This window comes from Tupaia chinensis, unplaced genomic scaffold (genome assembly GCF_000334495.1).
Source record: "Tupaia chinensis unplaced genomic scaffold, TupChi_1.0 Scaffold000093_1, whole genome shotgun sequence".
NCBI classification, from domain to species: domain Eukaryota; kingdom Metazoa; phylum Chordata; class Mammalia; order Scandentia; family Tupaiidae; genus Tupaia; species Tupaia belangeri.
Genome location: NW_006159555.1, coordinates 11,768,664 through 11,791,924, shown reverse-complemented (window position 1 = coordinate 11,791,924; position 23,261 = coordinate 11,768,664). Strand labels below are relative to the sequence as shown.

The 23,261-nt window shown below is 39.0% G+C and overlaps 1 protein-coding gene across 4 annotated transcripts in view; it reads right to left on the bottom strand.

Annotated features, from left to right (window-relative positions):
- UNC13B (unc-13 homolog B) overlaps positions 1 to 23,261 on the bottom strand; it is a 237,681-nt gene that overhangs the window by 102,815 nt on the left and 111,605 nt on the right. For 2 of the 4 annotated variants that reach the window (XM_027769818.1, XM_027769819.1), the window contains exons 9-10: positions 13,711 to 13,746; positions 7,499 to 7,733 (exon numbers count right to left, since the gene is read on the bottom strand). In XM_027769818.1, coding sequence (XP_027625619.1) covers positions 7,499 to 7,733; positions 13,711 to 13,746 — 271 coding nt within the window. The remainder of the gene's footprint in view (positions 1 to 7,498; positions 7,734 to 13,710; positions 13,747 to 23,261) is intronic. The other 2 variants (XM_027769820.1, XM_027769821.1) reach the window with 1 other exon arrangement.

The window sequence follows — 23,261 nt, the reverse complement described above, 5'->3', positions numbered from 1 at the left end:
CAGTGAAGTTCAACGGGGGAAGGACAATCTTTTTCACTTTGTTGATTTTTCCATGTAGAAGGGCAATGATGATTATCAACCCAAGCTTTAGATAACGGTATATTTTCTTTAGGTAATGATAAAAAGCTTTTTATGAAGCCTGAAGTTTCATGTTTTTTGACATGGTTTCCCTGGTTCTCAGAAGTCACACATGAAGTAGCAGGGACCTCATCCAAAGATAAATGCTTATTTCCATCCAAACTCTTTGTGTTGTCTAAAGACATGAATTTTGCTTTATCTGGTTTACTATCAGTCGTACTGCTTTTTGACATCAAGTTAAATATTCCAGAGATTAAGCCTGGGGTAGTAGTGCTTTCATGGGAGTGATCATTTTTTGAATTTACTTCTTGTTGACTAGACAAGTTTTCAGAAGAAAATCTGTTAAACAAGCCAGAAAGGAGGCCTCTTTGAGTTCTTTTTAGAGAATTTTTATCTACGACTCTGTTTTCCTTCATTTCATTAACCAAAGTGGATTTTGGAATAGTAGAAATAAACTCTAGTGAAGAGTCTGATACCGTTGAAGATGTCACTTGAATAAGATTCTTACATTGTCCTAAAGAATCTGAAGTTATACATTCTTTGGTCTTGACTGTGGTGACATGCAAGGCGTCTCTTTCATAATTTTCTACTGCTGTGTGGTCACTTGAATTTGATTCCTCTATACTTCTAACTTTCCCAAGATCATTATTGACATTTGGAACCAAATCAGACTTTATTACATTAAGTTCAGCATTTTCAGGATAATTCATTTGGTTATTTTTATTAAATTTCTCTGTACTGCCAAGTTTCCCTAGATCATTATGAATATCCAGAACTGAATTAGATTTTATTGAACTCAGTTTGGCATCTTCATGGCAATTCTCTTGGGTCTTTTCATCAATGGTTACTGTTGAGCCATGAAAACTCTGGTCGTTAACAGTGGTATGGCTGTCAGTGAAAGGTAATTTAAACAAAGGAAAAATGCTTTTTTTCTCTTTTAAATCTGGCTGCTTTTCAGGATGACTAAGAACATTGAAAAATGGAATATGTAGTTTTCCACTAAAGGAAAAGGAATGCCCATCTTTCTTAGGGCCTTTTTCCCCTCCATCTTCCTGTAGGTGGTGACTTTTTATAGATTCTGACAAAGTTTCCTTTGAACAGGTCTCAGGGGAAGTGAACAAAAACTGGCTAAAGGATTTTCTGAGTGGCTCAAGGAAATCATCATCACCAGTAACTTTGTCCTCCTCTAACGACTTTGAAGAAGGCTCTTTATTTGCACTTCTACTGTCAGCTGCACAAGGATGTCCTGTAGTATCTTTGGCACATGTTTGTGGTTGATCTGGTAACATGGACAGATCTGTACAGGGTTTTCCTTCCAATGGACTCTCAGTATCATCTTTCTTACTTGTAGAACTAACTAAGATTGAAGGTTCATTGGCCACTGGGGAGGACAACAAATTCTCACTTGTGGGCATTTGGAATCTGCCTGTAGTTTCTCCATCACTCCTATCTGAGGCAACAACACCACTACTGTGACCACTGAGGGTGTCTTCCCTTTGATTTGGCTCTGAACCACATTCAGCAAAACTTTCCTTTCTCGGTGGTTTGCTCTGGTCAGTTTCTTTTTTGGTTTCCTCCTTTTCTGAAAAAATCTTGAGTGGATTTAGCATGCTGAAAACAGATTTCATAACTGAACTCTGACCCTGTGGAGCTGAATCTCTTCTAATAGTTTCTGTTGCATCCTGAAAGCTTAGACTTTCAGCTTTATTGCCTACATGCTCATTTTCAGAGGCTTTGCCATGTCTATTGCTACTCTTACTATCAACTGTTTGAGAGGATATTAGAGATTGCATAGAAGGCTCCTTCTCCAACACTGACCTGGCTCCAGATCTAGATTCCGAATTAACTGTCTCTACTTGACTATGAATTTCTGTTTTCTCTGGAACAAAGTTAACTAGCTTTTCCACAGAAGTTGTTAGATGTTTTGTGCCTGAACCCACCTTTTCTGTGAGGGAACTAAACAAAGAACCAACAGCACATTTTACTCCACTCAACTCTGGGAAAGAGGTGGCCTTGTCCTTGTCATTACTGACAATGGTTAAAGATGGTATTTTATCCTCAGGCATTTTCTGTTCTGCACTGTCAACAGTGCTATCGTGTTTCTGTGGTTTTTTAGTTTTTGGAAGAGAACCAAATCTATTAATCTCCTCTTCTTTCTCTGCTAAATATTCTGACACTGTTTCTACCAAACACTGAAGCTCATCCATCGTATCAACATAGTTTTCCTTGTGTTCCTCAATAGAGGAAGGGGTCTTCTCTTCCACAGAGCACCTGGACAGATTTCCAAGTGTATTTGCATCACAATTCATTTTTTGTAATGGCAATTCTGGATTTGTTACATAATATTCTTCAGGAAAGTCTCCATTAGGATGGCCACTGGATGAATGCCATGTTGGTGACTGTAAACCTTCTTGCTTATCAGAAATGGGGGAACACAGAAGTTCTTCAGAAGTACTACTAGTAGAATCTTCGATATCTAATGGAGTAAAATCAGTGACATGTTGGTTTGAGACAGATGACTTTTCACAGTTCTTTAAACAATTAGGTAGATCATAATCATCACTTTCAAATTCAGTAGCATGTGTGGCACTCTTAACCACAAATCCATTTCTATAGGGGTACAAAACTCTGTAATTTTGTTTCTTCTTTTCGATGTAGCAAAGGTTACAATTTTCAGTATTAGAATATTTACTTGCGGTGTTGGTTTTAGTTCCAGATCTACTATCATATTGCCTTCCTTCATTGTCTTCAAAATGACTGTACAAAGGTTTCTTTTTTCTCCTTCTATCTATCGTATCATATTTCTGAGGATATCTGGAGACAATAGATGTTTCAAATTCAAAATCAAAATTAAGGGAATTTGATTTTGTAGAGAACTCTGTTTGTTGGCTCTGTGATGGTTTCCTTCTCCAATTCTTGTGCTTTGGTTGTTTTTGTTGGCTATAGTATTTATCAGTTTTTGAAAGGGTTCTCATTTCATTTACCTCTGCTTCTTTGAAGTTTATGTTACTATCTTCCAGAAACTCTTGTGATAGTTTTCCCTCAATTTCCTCATATGTATCTTCTTGCCCTACATAGTCAACATCAGAGAAAGCTGAAATAATCCTAATTCTGTCATTTTTAGCCTGTGTGCCGTGTCTGATGTAAGGAGATAAAATAGGAGAAACAGTAAGGCGGAGAAAAAAAGAAGGGACAGGAAAAAGGAAGAAACAAATTATAAGATTTAGTACATCTTCAGTAACACTAGAAATGTAAAATTTCCAATTTGATAAAAACCATTTAGACTAAAAAAAAATATGAAAATGAAATCTACTTGTTCTTAAGTCAATCTACTTGTTCTTAAATAGTTTATTCCTATATCAGAAAAAATAATAACTATAATAACAATTTTAAAAATACTTCACTTGCTACCATTTGTCAGCAACAAGCATTTGGGGGTTCTTTTATTTTCAATAAATAAACAAAAAAGTTAAGCATATCTTATGAATAGATAGAAAGTATTTGCAATGTGAAAGTTTAGAGCTGTTAAGTATACCATAAAAATATATCAAGGATTTCAAGCAACCTAAATTTGCTGATGAATCTGAATCTAAAAGGAAGCCAAGCTATTAATTCATTGAAAGTTATATTTGAGGCTATATAACTAAGAATATAGTCTAATACATTTCTTTCAGAAAGAAAAAATTTATACATAACAAAGGTAATTTTTTACTATCAGAAGTCAAACCTTGTTACACAACCAAAAAACAGCAAATTATTTAAAACATTTTAATTGGTTATTTGTGAAATCTAAATGTTAGAAGAATTGAAGATCACAGAGAAATTAAAATTCTCCCTATACTAATTACGACAGCAGAAACTACACACTTAAATCAGTGAATACAGAAGACAGTTGACCTTCCTTTCAGTTAGGTTAGAGACTATATCTTTCCTTTGTACCACTTGGGGTGTAGAGAGGGCCAACTGATGGACTAGGAGCTTTTGTCAGGTCAGTGTGTTCTTTTATAGATCTAATATCCAATAGCATTTATTTAGGAAACACAACCAAGATCAAAGTGTCTGCTTAGTTACTGAAAATCTTCAAGAGTGAAACTGGGTAGAAAAATGAGATTGTCCTATGATCAGGTGTACTTTAGAAACCAAAAGTATGTGCGAAATCAGAATTAAAAAAAAAAAAAAACTAACTTAAAAAGAAAACAACTGCCAACCAATAAAATCACTGATTCAGGCAAGGATCAATGGATGCTAAAATCATTGGGCAAAAGGTTGTTGGAGAAAAGAGATATTGATATAATCTCAGGTTATCACCCCATATTTATTAATTACAACAAAGGAGAAGAGGTCATTTTTCATTAGAGAAATACGACATATACCAAATTTCTTAACCAAAGACGCAAACTTAAAATCATCAATAACAAGACAAAGTATGTGCTTTCTGAATGTACTGTAAAGGAAACAATCAGACGAAACCAAATTAAGGGGCTTTCTCAAAATAATTGGCCTGGACTCCAAAAAAATATTCCTGAAAAAGATGAGAAGGCTGGTCCTACAGCACAGCTCCTAGGTGCTGCCCAGAGGCCAGATTCCACATAGCCAAATAAGGGTCTGAGTCTTGGCCTCAGTGACAGGAGTACACATGCATGTGTCCACAATCCTGAAGCGATGGAGAATTGAAGGAAAAACAACTGCACATGACCAGGCCCCACTGGGAACTGATTTCTTTCTCACTCTCCTTTCCTTTCTCTTGTCTACATACCCTCTGGCATTTAAAAATAAATAAATAAATAAATACCTATATATCAAGAAAAATATGGAGATTTTGCTAAATAAAAGGAGACTAAGGAGGGACTGGCAGATAGTATAATGGTTATGTCACTGGACTCCCACATAGTGGAGTATGGTTTGAGTACCAGATCCAGCAATTTAAAACTCACACTGGGCCCATGTGTTTACATGCCCAAAATCCTAAGGGGAGAATGGAGAAGAGATTGTGGCATGCCCATACCCCTAGAGGTTGATTTCTCACTTTCTGTCTCACTCTGTCTCTCTGGTGAGTGCACACACTCTATAGCAAAAAATCTCTCAAAGGAAAAAAAGAGACTAAGGAGACAGGAAAGTCAAATGCAATATACAATGATTCCTGGTTGGATCCTGAATCAAAAAAGACAAATATTAGGTTGTCAGAAAAGTCATGACACATTTTTGCTTAGAAAATGCATCATACAGATACCAGCAGATGGCGTAATGGTTATGTTGCTGGACTCCCACATAGTCGACCACGGTTTGAGTCCTGGACTGGGTGGCTTAAACTCACACCATGCGTATGTGCATGTGCGTGAGTGCCCAAAATCCCAAGAGGAGAATGGAGGAGAAGCGATTGTGGCATGGCATTCCCCCAGGGGGTGATTTATCACTTTCTGTCTCTCTGTCTCTCAGGTGAATGCACATGCCCTATAGCAAAAAAATATATATATATATGTCACGTGAGACCAGCAGATAGTGGAATGGTTACATCACTGGTCTCCCATATAGTCAACCACGGTTCAAGTCCTGGACCCAGCAGCTTCAAATTCACGCTGGGTGTATGTGTATGCATGCCCAAAATCCCAAGAGGAAACTGGGAGAGAAGGGATTACGGTATGGCCATTCCTCTTGGGGGGTGATTTATCACTTTCTGTCTTTCTGTCTCTCTCTCTGTCTCTCTAGCAAGTGCACGGAGAGCACACACACACACACACACACACAATACAAACAAAACAAACAAACAAACAAAAAAACCACTCTAAGAAAGAAAACATACATCATGACTTTTCCAATGACTCCAATACAAACATTGGTACAACTGGAAAAATTTAAATATGGTCTAATTTATTAGATAATATCTTTCTTTTATTAAATTTTTTGAGCGTGATTATAATATTGATGTGATGAAAGAGAACATTCTTTTTTTGTAGGAGTTGAAGTATTTTCTGTTTAAGCAGCATTTTATCTCCAACTTCCTTTTAAATAGTTAAAAAATATATATGTATATACACCACAGATATATATACACACACACACATATATATATATATATATACATGCATGTGACTATATATAATGGAGAATAAGAGGGGCCAGCAAGTGGTGTGGTGGTTAAGGTGCTAGACTCCCACATGGCCAACCATGGTTCAAGTCTCAGACCTGGTGACTTGCTTTCTCACTTTCCCTTTTTCTCTCTCTCTGTCTCTCTCTGAACAATTAAAAAAATAACAACAAATGGAATTAAATAAATAAATAATTCTCTTAAAAATATAAAGGAGAATAAGAAAGTAAATGTGGCAAAATGTTAACACAACTGGTAAATTTAGGCAACATGAATACAAGTGTCCATTTAAGTCTGAAAATTTTTTTATTGTTGGGGGATGGAGGAGCACATGTATGTGCTTGCTTTTATACTCATAAGTATACAATAATGGTTTACAGAACAATATGTAAAAAACAAACAGCAGGAAGGGAACTTGGAGTCAGGAAGGTGATGAGATAAAGGGAGACAACAGGTAGAGGTGGGAGATTCTTTATTGTATGCTATATTGTACCTTAAAAACATTTTTTAAGAATTGTCTAATTTAATTTATCATTTTTATGTATTTAATTTTATTAATTATTATTATTTTTTAAATTTGCTATAGGATATGTGCACTCACCAAAGAAAAAGAGGGAGAAAGAGAAGGGGAAAGTGACAAAGCAAGCACCTTAACCACTATGCCATTTGTTGGATCCTTGTTATTATTATTTTTTAAAATTTTCTACAGGGCATGCACACCCACCAGAGAGAGAGAGAAAGAAAGAAGGCAAGGCACCAGGTCCACGACTTGAACCATGGTTGGCCATGTGGAAATCTAGCACCTCAACTACCACACCACCTGCTGGCCCTGTACCTTAAATTTTTTGAACTATATAAATGTTTTATACATTTATGAAATTAATAAAATAGAATGAAGATAAATTTTCAGCAACAGTACTGAATCTACTATTATCATATTAGTTTTCTTCTTAAGTTCTCAGAGAAATATTTATACAGGAAAGATTATCCAAACATTTAACATCTGTTACTTAAAAAAAAACATCTTGGTGAATGGTCTATCATAATCCATAAGCTAAGCAAGGAAGGCAGGCAGGGTTGTTTTTTATTTTGGGGGGAGGGGGGTGTCATCCCAGGTGGGCATGCCCTTACCAGCTGAGAATCACTGATCATGAAGAGAAGTATTCCTGATGGAAATGTATAGATATGAATGTGTGGAAGAGAAAAAAGACAGAACCTACACAAAATGACTGCTACATGTCTACTACCACCTGAGGTAAAAGTACTCAAATTCTTCCTGTCAGTTTCATTTCAGGGATACTAGGAAGAGAAAAGCACTTTGCTCCCAGTACCTACCTGAGGGCCTGTCGTTCTGGATAATCAAGGTCATAACTTTGCATAGAATCATTACAGGAGTCCCGGGAACTGCCCTGCAGAAGCAGCTGCTGTGGCAATCGCACTGGCACAGGGAACTGGTGCACAGAAGCATTGGGCTGAGAAGTCGTGTGGTAAGGAGGTGGGATGCTATTGCTGGTCTCACTACGATAGTCACTATCTCGGTCATCGACGGCACTATCAGGGTCTTCAAAAGCTGTGGAAGAAGCACAGTCCATCAAAGCACCCAGCTTTATGTAGTCCTTCAGTATTTTTTCTGCTTTTAACTCAGGTGGCCATAAGTCTGGACCTTGAGGACAAGAGCTATCCACAAGCCAAATAACCTCAAAGCCCATCTCAATACCCACAAGTTGCCTACTTTATCAAAGGAGATGAGACACTTAGTTTACTTTCACTGTTAATTTTCAGAGGCGCTGCAAGCTGCATTTTCCTGATGCAGCATTCTCTGGAATTCTGCTTCTCTAGCTATCATAACCCTTGTTAAAATCTGTTTTTAAATGTTACTAATAGATTCTGGTCCTCGGTACCAAAAGGTGAGGACAGAGTGGGGAGATGAGCTTTTCCATACATTAGCAAAAAGACATATTTTTGTTTAAAGTTAGCTTGATGTTTTCAGTCTTTAATAAGTCAAATAAGCAGATTCAACATTAGAAGCAGGTCCTAGAAATCATAATAGTCAAAGTTAAAGCTTGGAAGTAACCTACAAGCTCTAGATGCAGTTAGAACCAGTAGCAATCTTACTGTCCTACTGTAACATCAGTTGTTCTAACAACTCCTGTTAAGTACCTACACCCTGGGGTCAGCACTGCCATCCAGAGCTTGAGCTGAGAGAAGTGGAGAACATGCATTGACAATAGACATTGACAATGCAGCCAAGTTTATCTACCAGCAGCGACTACAGTTTCAGCTCAGAACCTGACTGGCTACAGCTTTTTCTTAATGTTAGCTAAAATGAGCATAGTTACAGATCGACACTGCCTGGAAAGGAAAGTCAACCTAATAATGCTTTGTAGACTATTTTATAGCGAAGCCATGTCTGACACCATATCCATATGCGTATGATTAACAAGGTCCCCTATGTCCTTTCTTGCCAAGTCCCTATTTGGCTTACAGTGAAGAAAAGGAACATTCACCATCCCAAAAGAGAAATACTTTTAGTAGATGGATTCTTCAAATTATAATTTTAAGTGATAATACTAGTAGCAATGTGGGTAGCAGAAGCCTCTTGAAGACCAGAAGAGATTAAACTTTTATAATTTCCCAGGTGGGAGATAAGGACCTGCATCTGTAGAGTAGAAATGGAAAAGAGTTCATAAACTAGAAGGAAAAAATTATAGACAGAATTGATAAAACTTGGGGACAGATGGAAGATGATAGGGAAATGATCCCTAGGCTTCTGTAAGACAACCTGGTAGATAATAATTCCATTAAAATAAGGAACATAAACATGTATATTTTATACGCAAGGAAGAAGACTTGAGTATGATTTGTGGGAATGGAGTGAAGGGAAAGGTAGATAAGGAAGATGATCTTATAAGCCTTTCCTGTTTCAGTGTGTAGTCACAAGGAGAGACTAGGGATAGGGATAAGAAAATCTTAACCGATTTTCTCATTTGAGTTTATGGCAATATTAACATAAAAAGAGAAAAATGATTGAGACCTCAAAGGTGGAAAAACTTATCATGAGAAAGAAGCTAACATTCAAATAGGAAAAATGATTGCTTGCTAGTTAAAGCATCAAGTCCTTTAACCAAGGCAGGAGGAATGAAAATTGAAAATGAGTAAACAATAGGAATGCAAAGCATTCAGCTTAAACAAAGCATTCTAATGCTTTAGGAAAAAGAGACTTTGGAGGCACTGGTTTCAGCCCTTCATGGATCTATTCTAAAGACTAGGAAGAAAGGATCAAGAGACAAAACCAATATGCCATTCAGACTTAATTCTTTCTGAACCCACAGAATGAGTTAAGTCCAAAGAAGTCAGTGCTGGACTATTCATGCATACAAATAAGGGGGCAGAGGAGCAAAGGAGATCAATCCAGAAGTCTACTTACACTCCACCAGGAAAAGTACTAACACATACCCCAGAGGACCAAGATGGAGTTCAAAAGAGATAATAGAACGACAATCTTATTATGAGGCCAGAGAAGGTTGCTCAGCCAGAGTTAGAAGCCTATGACTCAAAGCTGAAAATTACTTAGATGGACCCTTACTTTCTCACTGCATCTGACCTATTGCTCCGGTTTTGTTTTTTGGTGATGTTGCTTTCCCTAGGAAAAGGAATACTCCACAACTTTCCTAAAGGCTAATGTTTCGAACTGAAAAAATAAAGGGCAATTGGGCCAACCAGGTGGCAAGGTGGTTAAGGCAAATGGATCCCACAGGGCTGATTGTGCATTTCAAGTCCCAGACCTGATGGCTTAAAAAACACACCAAACATGCATGTGTACATGACCAAATCCCAAGAGAAGAATACAGGAAGAGGGACTGTGGCATGGTCATCCCGAATAGGGATTGCTTTCTCTCTTTCTCTCTCTCTCTCTTCCTGGCAAGCACACACAGTCTATAGCAAATTTTAAAAAAAATAAAATGAAAAAGAAAGAAAGAAAAAGAAAAAGAAATAAAGGACAGTTATTAAAAAACAAAGTGTGAGGTGGCTGGCAGGTGGCGTGATGGTTAAAGGCACTGGATTCACACATGGCCAACCATAGTTCAGGTCCCAGACATGGTGGCTTCCTTTATCACTTTCCCTTTCTCTCTCTCTCTGTCTCTCTCTGGTCAAATTTTAAAAATAGTAATAATAACAAATGGAACTAAATAAATAAATAATTCTTTTTTAAAAAAAGTGTGAGACAAAGCAGAAAAAAAGATAGAAAACAAAGGCCAACTTTTCTTCCTCACAAACCCTCAATTTCCCTAGAAAGTAAATCTCTTGGCACCACCATGGCCAATTAGAAACAAAAGGGAAATTAAGGAAAGCATGTAATACTTCAGCTTACTAAAGAACTACATTTCAGGGACCAGCAGTTAGCGTAATGGCTATGTCACTGGACTCCCACGCAGTCGACCACGGTTCGAGTCCCAGACCCAGTGGCTTAAACTCACGCCAGGCGCGTGTGCGTGCATGCCCAAGATCCCGAGAGGAGAATGAAGGAGAAGGGATTGTAGTGTGGCCATTGCCCCTGGGGGGTGATTTCTCGCTTTCTGTCTCTCTGTCTCTCTCTGTCTTTCTGGCGAGCGCATACGCCCTATAGCTAAAAAACCTCTCCAAAAAAAGAAAAAAAAAAAAACTACATTTCAGTGTGTCAGTGAAGATCCCTTACTGGCTCTACAATCAACCCCACAGCACCATGATGCTACATGAGAAAATTCCTAGCTTTACAAGGAAAGAAAAGGTACCTGAATGCAGGTTTGGTGACTTAGCCACAGGAGGGACTTGTGAACTAGTTCGAAGGCAAAAGTTGAAAAGCCCCTACAGGTAAAGTCTACTTGAAAGAAGAAAAATTAAAGGCTGTGAACACTTACTCAAATATTTATTGAGTGCCTACATATCAGCACAATATGAGAGAGAAACTATGACTACAAATATAAAATGGTTATACAAGGAAGTTACTACACAAGAACAGCACAAACCAAGCACAATATGAAATGAAAGATCTCTTTCTGATAGGGTGAATAGGGAAAACTGATAAAAGAGATGGCTTTAAGAAACCAGTGAGTTTGCCATAGTTGAAGATGGGAGGGGGACGAAAAACATCTTCCAGAATACAGATAAAAGCAATGGCATGTTAAAGGCCCAATGATGGGAAAGAATATGTTATAGTTCATTTGGCAGGTGCATGAAAGGGCAGAGAAAGGAACAATAGAAAACAAATGGAGAGGGCCAGCCCCCTAGAGTAGCAGTGCAGCACTGTGCACAAAAGAGCCAGATCCCACTGGCCTGACCATGGTTTGAATCCTGGTCCTAGCAGCTTGAAAAATATGTGTGTGCATACCCCAAATCTTGACAGAATGGAGATATGGAGAGGAAGAGATTGCAGTATGACCACGCATGTGTGTGGGGGGGGAGGGGGTGCTTTCTCGCTCTCACTCGCTCTCATTTTTTCTCTCGCTCTTTGTCTCCAGCAATCACACACACTCTCTGGCTATCAAAAAAAAAAGGGGGAAAGGGGATCAGCAGTTAGCGTAATGGCTAAGTCGTTGGACTCCCATGTAGTCGACTGTGGTTCGAGTTCCGGACCCAGTGGCTTAAACTCATGCCAGGCGCGTGTGGGTGCGTGCCCAAGATCCCGAGAGGAGAATGGAGGAGAAGGGATTGCGGTGTGGCCATCCCCCCTGGGGGGTGATTTCTCGCTTTCTGTCTCTCTGTCTCTCTCTGTCTGTCTGGCGAGCGCACGCGCCCTATAGCGAAACCCTTTCCAAATAAAAAAAAAAAAGGAAAGGGAAAGTAAAGGAAAGAAACTTGGAAATGTAGGCTAGGGAAAGTAATCTAATCTGGGACAAAGATGGACCTCCAAGTACACAGTAGGTCCTCAAATAAAACTGGATAAAATATTAAACAATGAGGCTCTCTAGTACACAGCACTTCTGGACTGAGTCCTTGTCTTTAAATCCAAAATATAGCTAGAACTTATCAGACAAAGAAATAAAAGAGAATCCATGCATTTTTTTCATGGCTTACTTTTTACTGCTTGAAAACCTTAAACTTATTCTGAGTTCTCTTAGGCAGCTTTTGAGCAGTTTCCTAACAGAAATATTCAAGATTAAAATCTCAGAAAAGTACATACTTCATTAGAAGTTCCAGTGACAGTAAAAAATTCAGCTCCTAAAAGCACCTGTTGGATACCTAATCACTGAGACTCAACAGATGCCTTGTCAGATGGATAATGCAGCCAGTAATGGCAGCCGAAGGGTGTGTATCTGGCTGGAAATAACTGGATGTCCACTCTCTCAACTCTAGAAAAAAGTGGCCTCCAGCTTAGTTGGGATGTTTCAAGGAAAATCAAACCATGCCCTCAACCTCCTGTTTGTTCATGAAACTCACTGTTTACCTGAAATGGCATTAGCATCTTGCTAGACCAATAAACCTGAAAGAGTAGTCTGTTCTGCATCACTTTCTAGTCTATTTATCTACCTATTTATTTATTTACTTTAAACTTGCCAGAGAGCTCATGAAAAACCGTGGCACCGAGAGGAAGAAAGCATCCCTTCAGTGAGGTGTAGTCACACCACAATCCCTTCTCCTCCATTTGTCTATACTATTAGGATTTGGGGCACACACACACACATGTGCCCAGTGTGCCTATTTTTTTTTTTTTTTTGAGAGGTCTTTGCTATAGGGCACATGCGCTTGCCAGAAAGACAGAGACAGAGAGACAGAAAGTGAGAAATCACCCCCCAGGGAGGATGGCCACACTGCAATCCCTTCTCCTCTATTCTCCTCCCGGGATCATGGGCATACATACACATGAGTTTAAGCCACCGGGTCTGGGACTCGAACCGTAGTCGACTACATGCAAGTCCAGCGACACAGCCATTACACCAACTGCTCATCCTGCTAGTATGCCTTTCAAGCTGCAAGATCCAGGACTTGAACTGTGTGGTTTGGCCACGTGGGATCTGGCTCCTTCAATCACTAGGCAATGGCGCCAGCCCCAAGCCTAATCATTATTCAGACAAGAGAGCCAGCCAAATCAGAAAGCCCAGTGATGACTCTGACTCTAGTATATTCCTCTTGCAGCATGAACCTTCTTCTGGTTACTTCACTCCTTAGCCAACAGACCAGAGGAGAAGGTTTCCTCCCCAATTTAGGGGATTGATGGTACATGTCCCTGGGGTGGGGGGGGAATCAGAGGATCCTGTCTAGATTATCACTGGGACTTTCATTTACAATTTCTCTCTCTCTCTCTCTCTCTCTCTCTTTCTCTCTCTCTCTCTCTCTCTCTCTCTCTCTCACACACACACACACACACACACACACACACACACACTCAAGAAACCATCCTGAACATATGTAACATTCCACCATAGGGAACTGTCTCCTGAGATTTAAGAGGAGAGAGGAGAATGGAATTTTAAATGCTTGTATGCATGAATATCCAGCTTCACAGTTCAGGAAGAATACATGAAAGGGTAAGACCAAGAAAATGAAAAACAATTTAAATTCTTACGTACTTGGCTGTTCTCCCCAGCCCAAATAGGTCCAGTGACCTAAGAAAACCACAAAGAGGCAAAAGAAGAGTGACAGAAATAATTTTAGAAGTAATTCAAAGATCAAGTCCCCATCCCACCAATAACTAAATATCTTACCTTTCTTAAACATAACCTGATTTGTAATCCATTAACTTTATGCAATGTATAAAGTAGCTCTGTCTTCTTTCAAACAGGAGACTAACCTACAAAGTATTCTTCCTCTCTGCTAGTCACTATATAGAGAATAGCACAACACACACACACACACACACACACACACACACAAACAACAACAACAAAAACTAAACAAAAAGAACTATTGCTTTATGCTGTTTTAAACCTCCTTCTGGCCTAGGTCTCTCACAAAACATCATCATTTAGAAGCTCCTCTACCTAAGGCATATGAGTAAGAAAAGTTGAACTTTCTTATATCTGTGTTCACCAAACCTGAGCTTACCACAGGACATCTACAACAAGCTCAGCCCAGCCCTATGAACCTAATTTCTAGTTTTCTAAAATATAAACACTAGCCTGCTGGATCCTCAGAGAAAGTTACTTTTTATGAGTTATCCACAAATTTTTAATAAAATCCATTAACATACAGAAGCGTTAAAGGACAGAAGAAAACTGAAAACATTTTCTAATAATTTTTCCTAAATAAAAAATTCAATATTAATTAAATCTCAGTTCTATCCCATACCCAAACTGAATTTGAGGCAACTAAATATGACAAGAAATCACCAACGATAGGCCTTTAATCCTAAGAAAGAAGAAGGTAATTTAAGGCCAAACAAATGGCCTGGTGGTTAAGGTAGCTGGATCCCATTGGGCTGACTGTGCAGTTTGAGTCCCAGACCTGGTAGCTTGAGAAACACACCCTGCACATGTATGTCTGCCTGAAATCCCATGAGGAGAATGGAGGAGAAGGGACTGTGGCATGGTCCCCCAGAGGGTGCTTTCTCATTTCTCTGTTTCTCTCTGACAAGTTAACATACCCAACAGTGAAATTTTAAAAATAAGAAGAAAGTAATTTAAACAAGAAGTAATAAAGCTTCATAGTTAAGAATATGGGTTTTAAAGGCAAAGCTCAATTTTTCTGGCTCTGTCACTTACAAGTTATGTGATCTTGAAAAAGTTATAGATCTTTCCTGATTTTTAAAATGGAAATAATAAAATGATGAGTCTCATTGTATTACTGTTTGAGATCATATAATAAAAAGCATGTAAAAAGCATGTAAAGTGCTTTAGTACAATCCCTGGATCATGATGAGCAACTAGCATGTGTTGCTTTGTCAGACCAGCAGGTTTTATTTTATTTTATTTTTGCTTGACTTACAAGTTCCTTAAAAAACAGGTAGCAGAAAGAAAACAACTCCCAGATCTGCACACTCTGATAAGGTCTGCTAAGGGATATTCCACATTTGATTTAAAAGACTCAAAGTTCTGAAGGTGGGCCAGCAGGTGGTGTGGTGGTTAAGGGCTCTGGACTCCCACATGGCCAACCCTGGTTCAAGTACTGGATCTGGTAGCTTGCTTTCTCACTTTCCCTTTCGTCTCTCACTCTGTCCCTCTCTGGTCAAATTAAGTTTAAATAAGTAAAATTAAATTAAAAAAATAATTCTTTGGGGGGAAAAAGTTTCCGAGGGTACACTGCCCTTGAAGTTTGCAGTAAGACTCAAATGTAAGGGGCATTAGATGATCTCAACCTAGGCTGTTTGTTTTCTTTTTCTTTTTCATTTTTTTTTTTAAGGTTTTTGCCATAGGTCACATGTGCTCATCAGAGAAACAGAGACAATGCGAGGGAAAGTGAGAAATCACTCTCCAGTGGGAATGGCCACGCCAAAATCACACTCCTCCATTCTTCTCCTAGGATTTTGGACACACACACACACACACACACACACACACACACACACGCCTGGTATGTTTCAAGCTGCCAGGTCTGGGACTCAAACTGTAGAGTTGGCCATGTAGGAATCCAGTGCCTTAACTACCAAGCCACCTGCTGACCCCCCAGGTTGGTTTTATTACCCAAACTACCAATCCTGGACCTGATGGACAACTAATTGAACATAGACTATTTAATCTAGCTATATCCTGAAAGTCAGTTTTCTTTCTATATACTTAACATTTTCCTATTACCTATGTCTCTTTTTCTCACCCCTCAGAGAGGCTATGTTCATTTATTGTACCATTCTAAAATTCTAATAATTTAACTTTCTAATCAAATGAAGGGGGGACAAAAAACCTTTTTTTCCCCCTGGGCTATACAGCACAGTAACCATAGAAACTGCTAGAAGGTAATCTCCTTATTTCTTTTTAAAAGAAAAAAAAATCATACAGAACCTTAGAATATGTCTATCAACCTAGATTGCTCCAGGCAAATGACAATGCTGTTTCTCATTGTAACTCTTGAGCTCAAGGAAGCCTCTCCCTATAGGACACTGCCTTATCTTTGAGCACTCCATAGCACTACCTAGCAGTTTCTTGAACGTAAAAGGTGCTCAATAAGTTCTATTGCACTAATACATCAAATAAATAATCTGATTCCATCTCCTGGGTCCATACCTAACCTATGCAAAAAACTCCTATGCTCTCTGAAAACCAGTTCTCCATTCTCAACACTTTAGCCCAGTACCATTATAAGAGAAATAACACCAGTGTAATTAATGAAGTTTCCTTCCCTACCCTAAAGATACCTAAAAAACATCTGAGTCAGTCTGTGGCATAGCTGTGGCATAGCTGGACCCATATGGAAGTGGTCCTGAGTTTATGTCCTGAGAACTCCCTGAGCACACATGCCTATGATCCAGGCCAACTGAGATTGGGAGTAGATTGAGGTTTGAAGATTCTGTTGGGGATGCCAGTATGCTATCTGTTTCTCTCAGGTGGAAAAGGAGGGGGAAACTTTGTTAAAAGGAGGGGAAAAAAATCTCACTAGGTAGTAGAACAATTACTAAGGATAGTTATGTTTTTCTAGGTATAAACACTCAGAAAGTGAAGGAGGAAATGTTCCCGGAAAAGGAAATGTACAAGCAAAGTCTCATCCATTCAATTGAAAACAGTTCCGGCTATCTGAATGAGAGGTTATAGGGTTATAAAAGAGCCTGATCACAAGGCATCTTAAACAATGTAAGGAATTTAAATTCTTTAAAGGGCAATACAGAGCTATCACAGCTTTTAAGGAAGAAGAAATGGATTAGATTTGCCATTTTAGAAAGAAAACAGTATAGCCAATGGTTGTTGGCAGGAAGGGGGGCTTGTGACTAGTGTCAGAGAGGCTGGTAAAGAGGCTGCTGTACTTATTTATTGATAATCTTTAGTAGGGAAGTAGCAGATGGAGTGGAGAGATGATAGACACATGAGATATTACACAGGTAAAATCAATAGAGTATAATGAGTACACATTAATTAACATGAGAAGTGAAGAGAATAAGAACTAAGCATAAGGACTTAGGTTCTTAGCTTGAGCTACTGGATGGATGTAATATCATTCACTCAGAAAAGAACTACAAAAAGGGGGCAGGTTGTGCGAGACAATGAATTCAGGGTTAGGTACACTGACTCTAAGATAGCTATGGGAAATCCAAATGAAAATGATCAATAGACAGCTGGATAAAATGGGTGTGAAGCTGAGGAAAGAGGTGTGGAGCAGAAGACTTGGAAACTTTCAGAATACAACCTCCCATGAGGGCAGGGATTTTTCTCCTTCATTCCTTTGCTGTATCCTCGGTACCTAAACAATGGCTGGTAAAAAGTAAAAGTTTAACAAATATTTATAAATGAGTGAATAAAAATTAAAATACAAGTAAATAAGAACACTGAAGCAGAATACAGATTAAGAAAAAAAAAAAAAAAGTCTATAAAAAGCAGAGGGTGTGGGTACAACCCTAACAAAGAAACATATTTAAAAAGCAGACAGGGGCCCAACAGGTGGTGTGGATGTTAAGAAGCTGGATCCCACAAGGTCAGCTTCATGGTTCAAGTCCTGGGATCAGGTAGCTTGAAAATCATGCTGGGTGTGTGTGCGTGGATGCTTAAAATCCCAAGCAGAGACTGGAGAAGAGAGGATTGCAATGTGGCCACGCCCCTGGGTGGGTGAATTTTTACTTTCCCTCTTCTCACTGTCTCTCTTTAGCAACTGCATGCACCCTGTAGAAAAAAATAAAAACTAACTAAATACCCAGAAATTAAAACAAACAAAACAAACAAACAACAACAACAAAAACTAACAATACAAAGTGTTGGTGAGGCTGTGGAGCAACTGGAACTCTCATATTGCTGGCAAGAATAGAAAGTCATAGAACATTTTAGAAAACAGCTTGGGCATTTTTTATAAAATTAGGCACATACCACATAACCTAGTATTTCTCTTCCTACATATTAACCCAAGAGAAATAAAAATATGTTCACACAAAAAATATGTACATAAATGTTTACAGTTGCTTAATTAGTTCTTCAGATTCATTCAAAACTGGCAATACAAAACATATCCTTCAATTGATGAATGGATAAACAAACTATGGTACAACCAGAGTGAAATACTACTCAGGAATAAAAAGGGATGAACTATTGACACAAATAGGTGAATTTCAAATATACTATGGCAAGTGAAAGAAAGCAGACTCAAAAAAGGTATACACTATATACTTCACATGACATTCTGGAACTACTACAAGGACAGAAAGCAGATTAGCAACTGCCACATGTTAGGAATAGGAAAGGCTGTCTACAAGAGGTTTAAGGCACTTTTAGGGATGATGGAACTGCTCTATATATCAACTATGGTTGTGGTTACATAATTAAACGTGTTTGTCAAAACTCATAAAGGAAAACTATAAGAGAGATTTTTATTGTATGTAAATTATACCTTAATAGACTTGACTAAAAAAAAAAGAGAAGAAGAAGAATAGTCCATGAGAAGCCTGCAAAGAAGCTGGACAGAGAGGAAGAAAAACACAACAGAGTGAGATCCCTGTTCAGGATAAATAAGGTCTCAAGGAGGGAGAGGTCAATAGGTGTGAAGTGCTACAGAGCAGTCAAAATGAAACTAAAAATGTCTCCTGGGTTTGGAAACAAAGAAATTACTAATAACTCCAATGAAAGAAATTTGAGTGAGTGAAAGTTAAAGTACAGACTTTTCAGAAACGCAGGGAAGCACACACAATGGAATAAGGAGAAATCCATTGCTTCCACAATTCACAGAGGAAAACATCAAATGTAAACAGGGTGGAGGGTACTACTTATCACAGGATGCCAAAGAGGAAGCAAACAGGGAAAAGACAATGGCCAAATGTGTTACAGAAAAAAAGACTGAGTATACTAAGAGCTTATTAGGAAACTAGCAACATTCTCAAATTGGGCTTTCACACATATCAAATGAGTGTCAAAATGACAACCTTAATGAGCATACTAATGTTTCCCACCTCCTAGGGCCTCAAACCTCTTCATCTTGCATATTTAACAGATGAATACGCAATTACCCTCTAGCTGAGTGGCACTCATTGCTAACTGTCTATACCAGATAGGAAAGAATCAAACTTTGTTTGCTACTCTCACATTCAACACAACACAGAATACTTCTATGACCAGAATGTGGCGGGGCTGGAGGGAGGGGGCATACCTAAACACACTAAGCAATTTTCCAGCAGACACCAACTGACTTTCCTACAGTTCAATTCAATAGTGACACTATAGGGAACCAGCAGTTAGCGTAAATGGCTATGTCGCTGGACTCCCACGTCGTCGACCGCGGTTCACATCCTGGACCCGGTGGCTTAAAACTCACGCCGGGCGCATGTGCGTGCGTGCCCAAGATCCTGAGAGGAGAATGGAGGAGAAGGGATTGCAGTGTGACCATCCTCCCTGGGGGATGATTTCTCGCTTTCTGTCTCTATGTCTCTCTCTGTCTGGCGAGCGCACGCGCCCTATAGCGAAAACCTCTCCAAAAAAAAAAAAAAGTGACACTATAGACTCAGATCCCATAGGTAAAGAGATCAATCCCACAAGACTACTCCCCATTTTAAATGCCAATTACAAGTCCCAGGTTATAACCTGTACTTCAGACCAACTGGCTATAAATTGGGATTCCCATCCTCTCAAGTTCAATTATGTGCTAGGGGACTGAACTCAGGGACACACTTTAGTTAAGTTTTCTTATTTATTATGATATTACAAAGGATACAGATGAAGAGACACATAGGATGAGATCTGGAAGGGTCCCAAGTAGAGGAGCTTTTGTTTCTGTGGAGTCAGGGTCTGCCATCTTTTCAGCACATGGATGTGTTCATCAACCAGGACACTCAAAACTCCATAGTTCAGGGATTTTTATGTATCTTTCATAACATTGGCATGACTGACTATTAACTCAATTATTAACTCAATCTTTCCCAAAGGACAGGGGATGAGCTGAAAATTCCAAGCTTCTAGTCAAGGCTTGGTCTTTCTAATGACTAGCCCTCTCTTAGGAGTCCACCAGAGTCATCTCATTGAAACAAAATGTATACCTATAATCCAGAAATTCCAAGGGATTAGGAGCTCTGTGTCAGAAACTGGAGACTAAGACCAAATCTTATCTTATAAGACTTATTATAAATCATTTATCACAGCCAATCCCAACCCTGTCATTAAACCTAACCCCAGTACTATGGTATTATATTTACAGTATTATCAGCTCTCTGTAGATTTGGGAATAGAGCAAATATACTTCAAGTCCAAAAACATTGAACTTCCAAACCACTGAACTTTCAAAACCAGAAACCATAGACCATTCCTAAAACTCGCTTTTACTTCATCTCCTGTGTCCTTTCTCAAAGGTTTCACTGCCTTCATCAAGAAACTTGCTATGCTTGAGATGTTACAGATTTTTCGGCCAGATCTATTACCTTGTGATCACTGGTCTATCCTATCTACTAAACAGATGACAATTAAACTAATTTTTCTAAATTCAGCTTCTAATCACATCATTACCCTTTCAGTAATTTAGAACAGCTCCCTCTTATGAGTGTTTCTCTTTCTGGTTTTCAAAGCCCTCTATTATTTGATACCAAATAAATATCAAACGTCACAAAAACCAGTCCCCCAAAACAAAGTTTCTGACACTAGGAGATAGATATTGTCAAAACTCCCATGCTTGCATACTCAAAAGACTGGGAGAGAAATTAGTTTGATTTCACTTTATTTATCTCCCTGCCTTTGTAGCTGAAATATCCTTCATTTCTACTCCTTATTGGTATAATGGAAATGGTTTCAGTTTTAGAACCAGACAACTAGATTTAAAGTCCAAACTTAATTAATAGCTATATCATCTTAGGCTGGTATCTTCACTCTTCTGTTCTCCCATTTGTAAAAGATGATTAAGGGGCCAGCTGGTGGCATGATGGTTAAGAGGGCTGGATCCCACATGGCCAACTGTGTGGGACAAGTCCTATACTCAGTGGCTTGAAAAACATGCTGGGTGAGTGTAGTGTAGATATGTGTCCAAAATCCAAAGAAAAGAATGGAAAAAGGGTTGAGGCCTGGCCATCCTTCCTAAGGTGAGTGGTGCTTTCTCACTCTCTCTCTCACTGTCTCTTTCTCTATGGCACATGCACACACCCTACATCAAATTAAAAAAAAAAAAGAAAAAAAAATGATTAATACCACTCATCTTGCAGGGTTGCGAAAAAAAAAAAAAAAAAGAAAAAAAAAATTATTAATACCACTCATCTTGCAGGGTTGCATAAATACTGAAAATCATGTATGTACTAGACAAATGGTAATTACTCAATAAATGTTCTCTACCCTCTACCCTCTTTTTTTTTTTTTTTGGAGAGGTTTTTTCGCTATAGGGCGTATGCGCTCGCCAGACAGACAGAGACAGACATAGAGACAGAAAGTGAGAAATCACCCCCCAGGGGGGATGGTCACGCCGCAATCCCTTCTCCTCCATTCTCCTCTCGGGATCTTGGGCACGCGTGCACACGCGCCTGGCGTGTTTTAAGCCACCGGGTCCAGGACACGAACCGCGGTCGACGACGTGGGAGTCCAGCGACACAGCCATTACGCTAACTGCTGGTTCCCTACCCTCTTTCATACAAGTTCCACTTAAACAATTCTTAAATGCTCAATGTCTCTAATATAGTGTCTCTGTTAATAATCACAATAGGGACCAGCAGATGGCAGAATGGCGGTGTCACTGGACTCCCACATGGTCAACAGTGGTTCAAGTCCCAGACTCACTAGCTTAAAACTCAAGGTGGGGGAGCCAGCAGATGGCATGGTGGTTAAGGGCACGCTGGACTCCCACATGGCTGACTGTGGTTTCAGTTCCGGACCTGGTGTCCTTCTTTCTCACTTTCTTCTCTCTCTTTCCATCCCTCTCTGTCCTTCTTTGGTCAAATTAAAAATAAATAAATAAAGTTAAATAAAATAATTCTTTAAAAAAAAAAAAAAAAGAACTAATTTAATTTATTTGATTGTTTCAATTTGACCAGAGAGGGACAGAGTGAGAGAGAAAGAAAGTGAGAAAGCCAGCCGCCAGATCCGGGACTCAAACTACAGGGTCAGCCATGTGGGAATCCAGTGCCTTTAACCACCATGCCATCTGCTGGCCCCAATAATTCTTTATAAAAAGAAAAAGAAAGAAAACTCAAGCTGGGTGCATGTGCATGAATGTCCAAAATCCCAAGAGGGGAACGGAGAATGGATTGTGGTGTGGCCATCCCTCCTGGGGGGTAATTTTTCACTTTCTGTCTCTATGCCTCTGTCTTTCCAGCAAGCGCGCGTGCCCTATAGCAAAAATCTCTGAAAAAGAAAAAAAAAAAAAAAGAACGCAATAAAAACCACTTGCCTATTTCTCAAAAAGTAACATATATGTGTGTGTGTGTATATATACACACACACACACACACACACACACATATATATATATACACACACACACACACACACACAACACATACATATATACACCTGCCCATGTAATTCAACCATTCCACTCCTGTGTATTTATCCAAGTGAAATGAAAACATAATTATGCAAATATTCACATTATTTATAATAACTAGAAACAACCTGAATGGCCATCAACAGGTGAATGGATAAACAAAATCTGGTATATCCATATAATGAAATACTATTTGGCAATAAAAAAGAATGAATTACTGATATACTGAATAAAAAGGATGAAGCTCAAAATCCTTATGCTGAAGGGAACCAGCAGTTAGCATAATGGCTATGTCGCTGGATTCCCATGTAGTCGACCGTGGTTCGCAGCCCGGACTCAGTGGCTTAAAACTCACACCGGGCGCGTGTGAGTGTGTGCCCAAGATCCCGAGAGGAGAATGGAGGAGGAGGGATTGAGGCGTGACCATCCCCCCTGGGGGGTGATTTCTCGCTTTCTGTCTCTATGTCTCTTTCTGTCTGTCTGGCGAGCGCACACGCCCTATAGCAAAAACCTCTCAAAAAAAATCCTTATGCTGAATAAAAACTAGGCACATACCATACGATTTCAATTATATAAAAATCTAGGATACCAAACTTAATCGATGGTG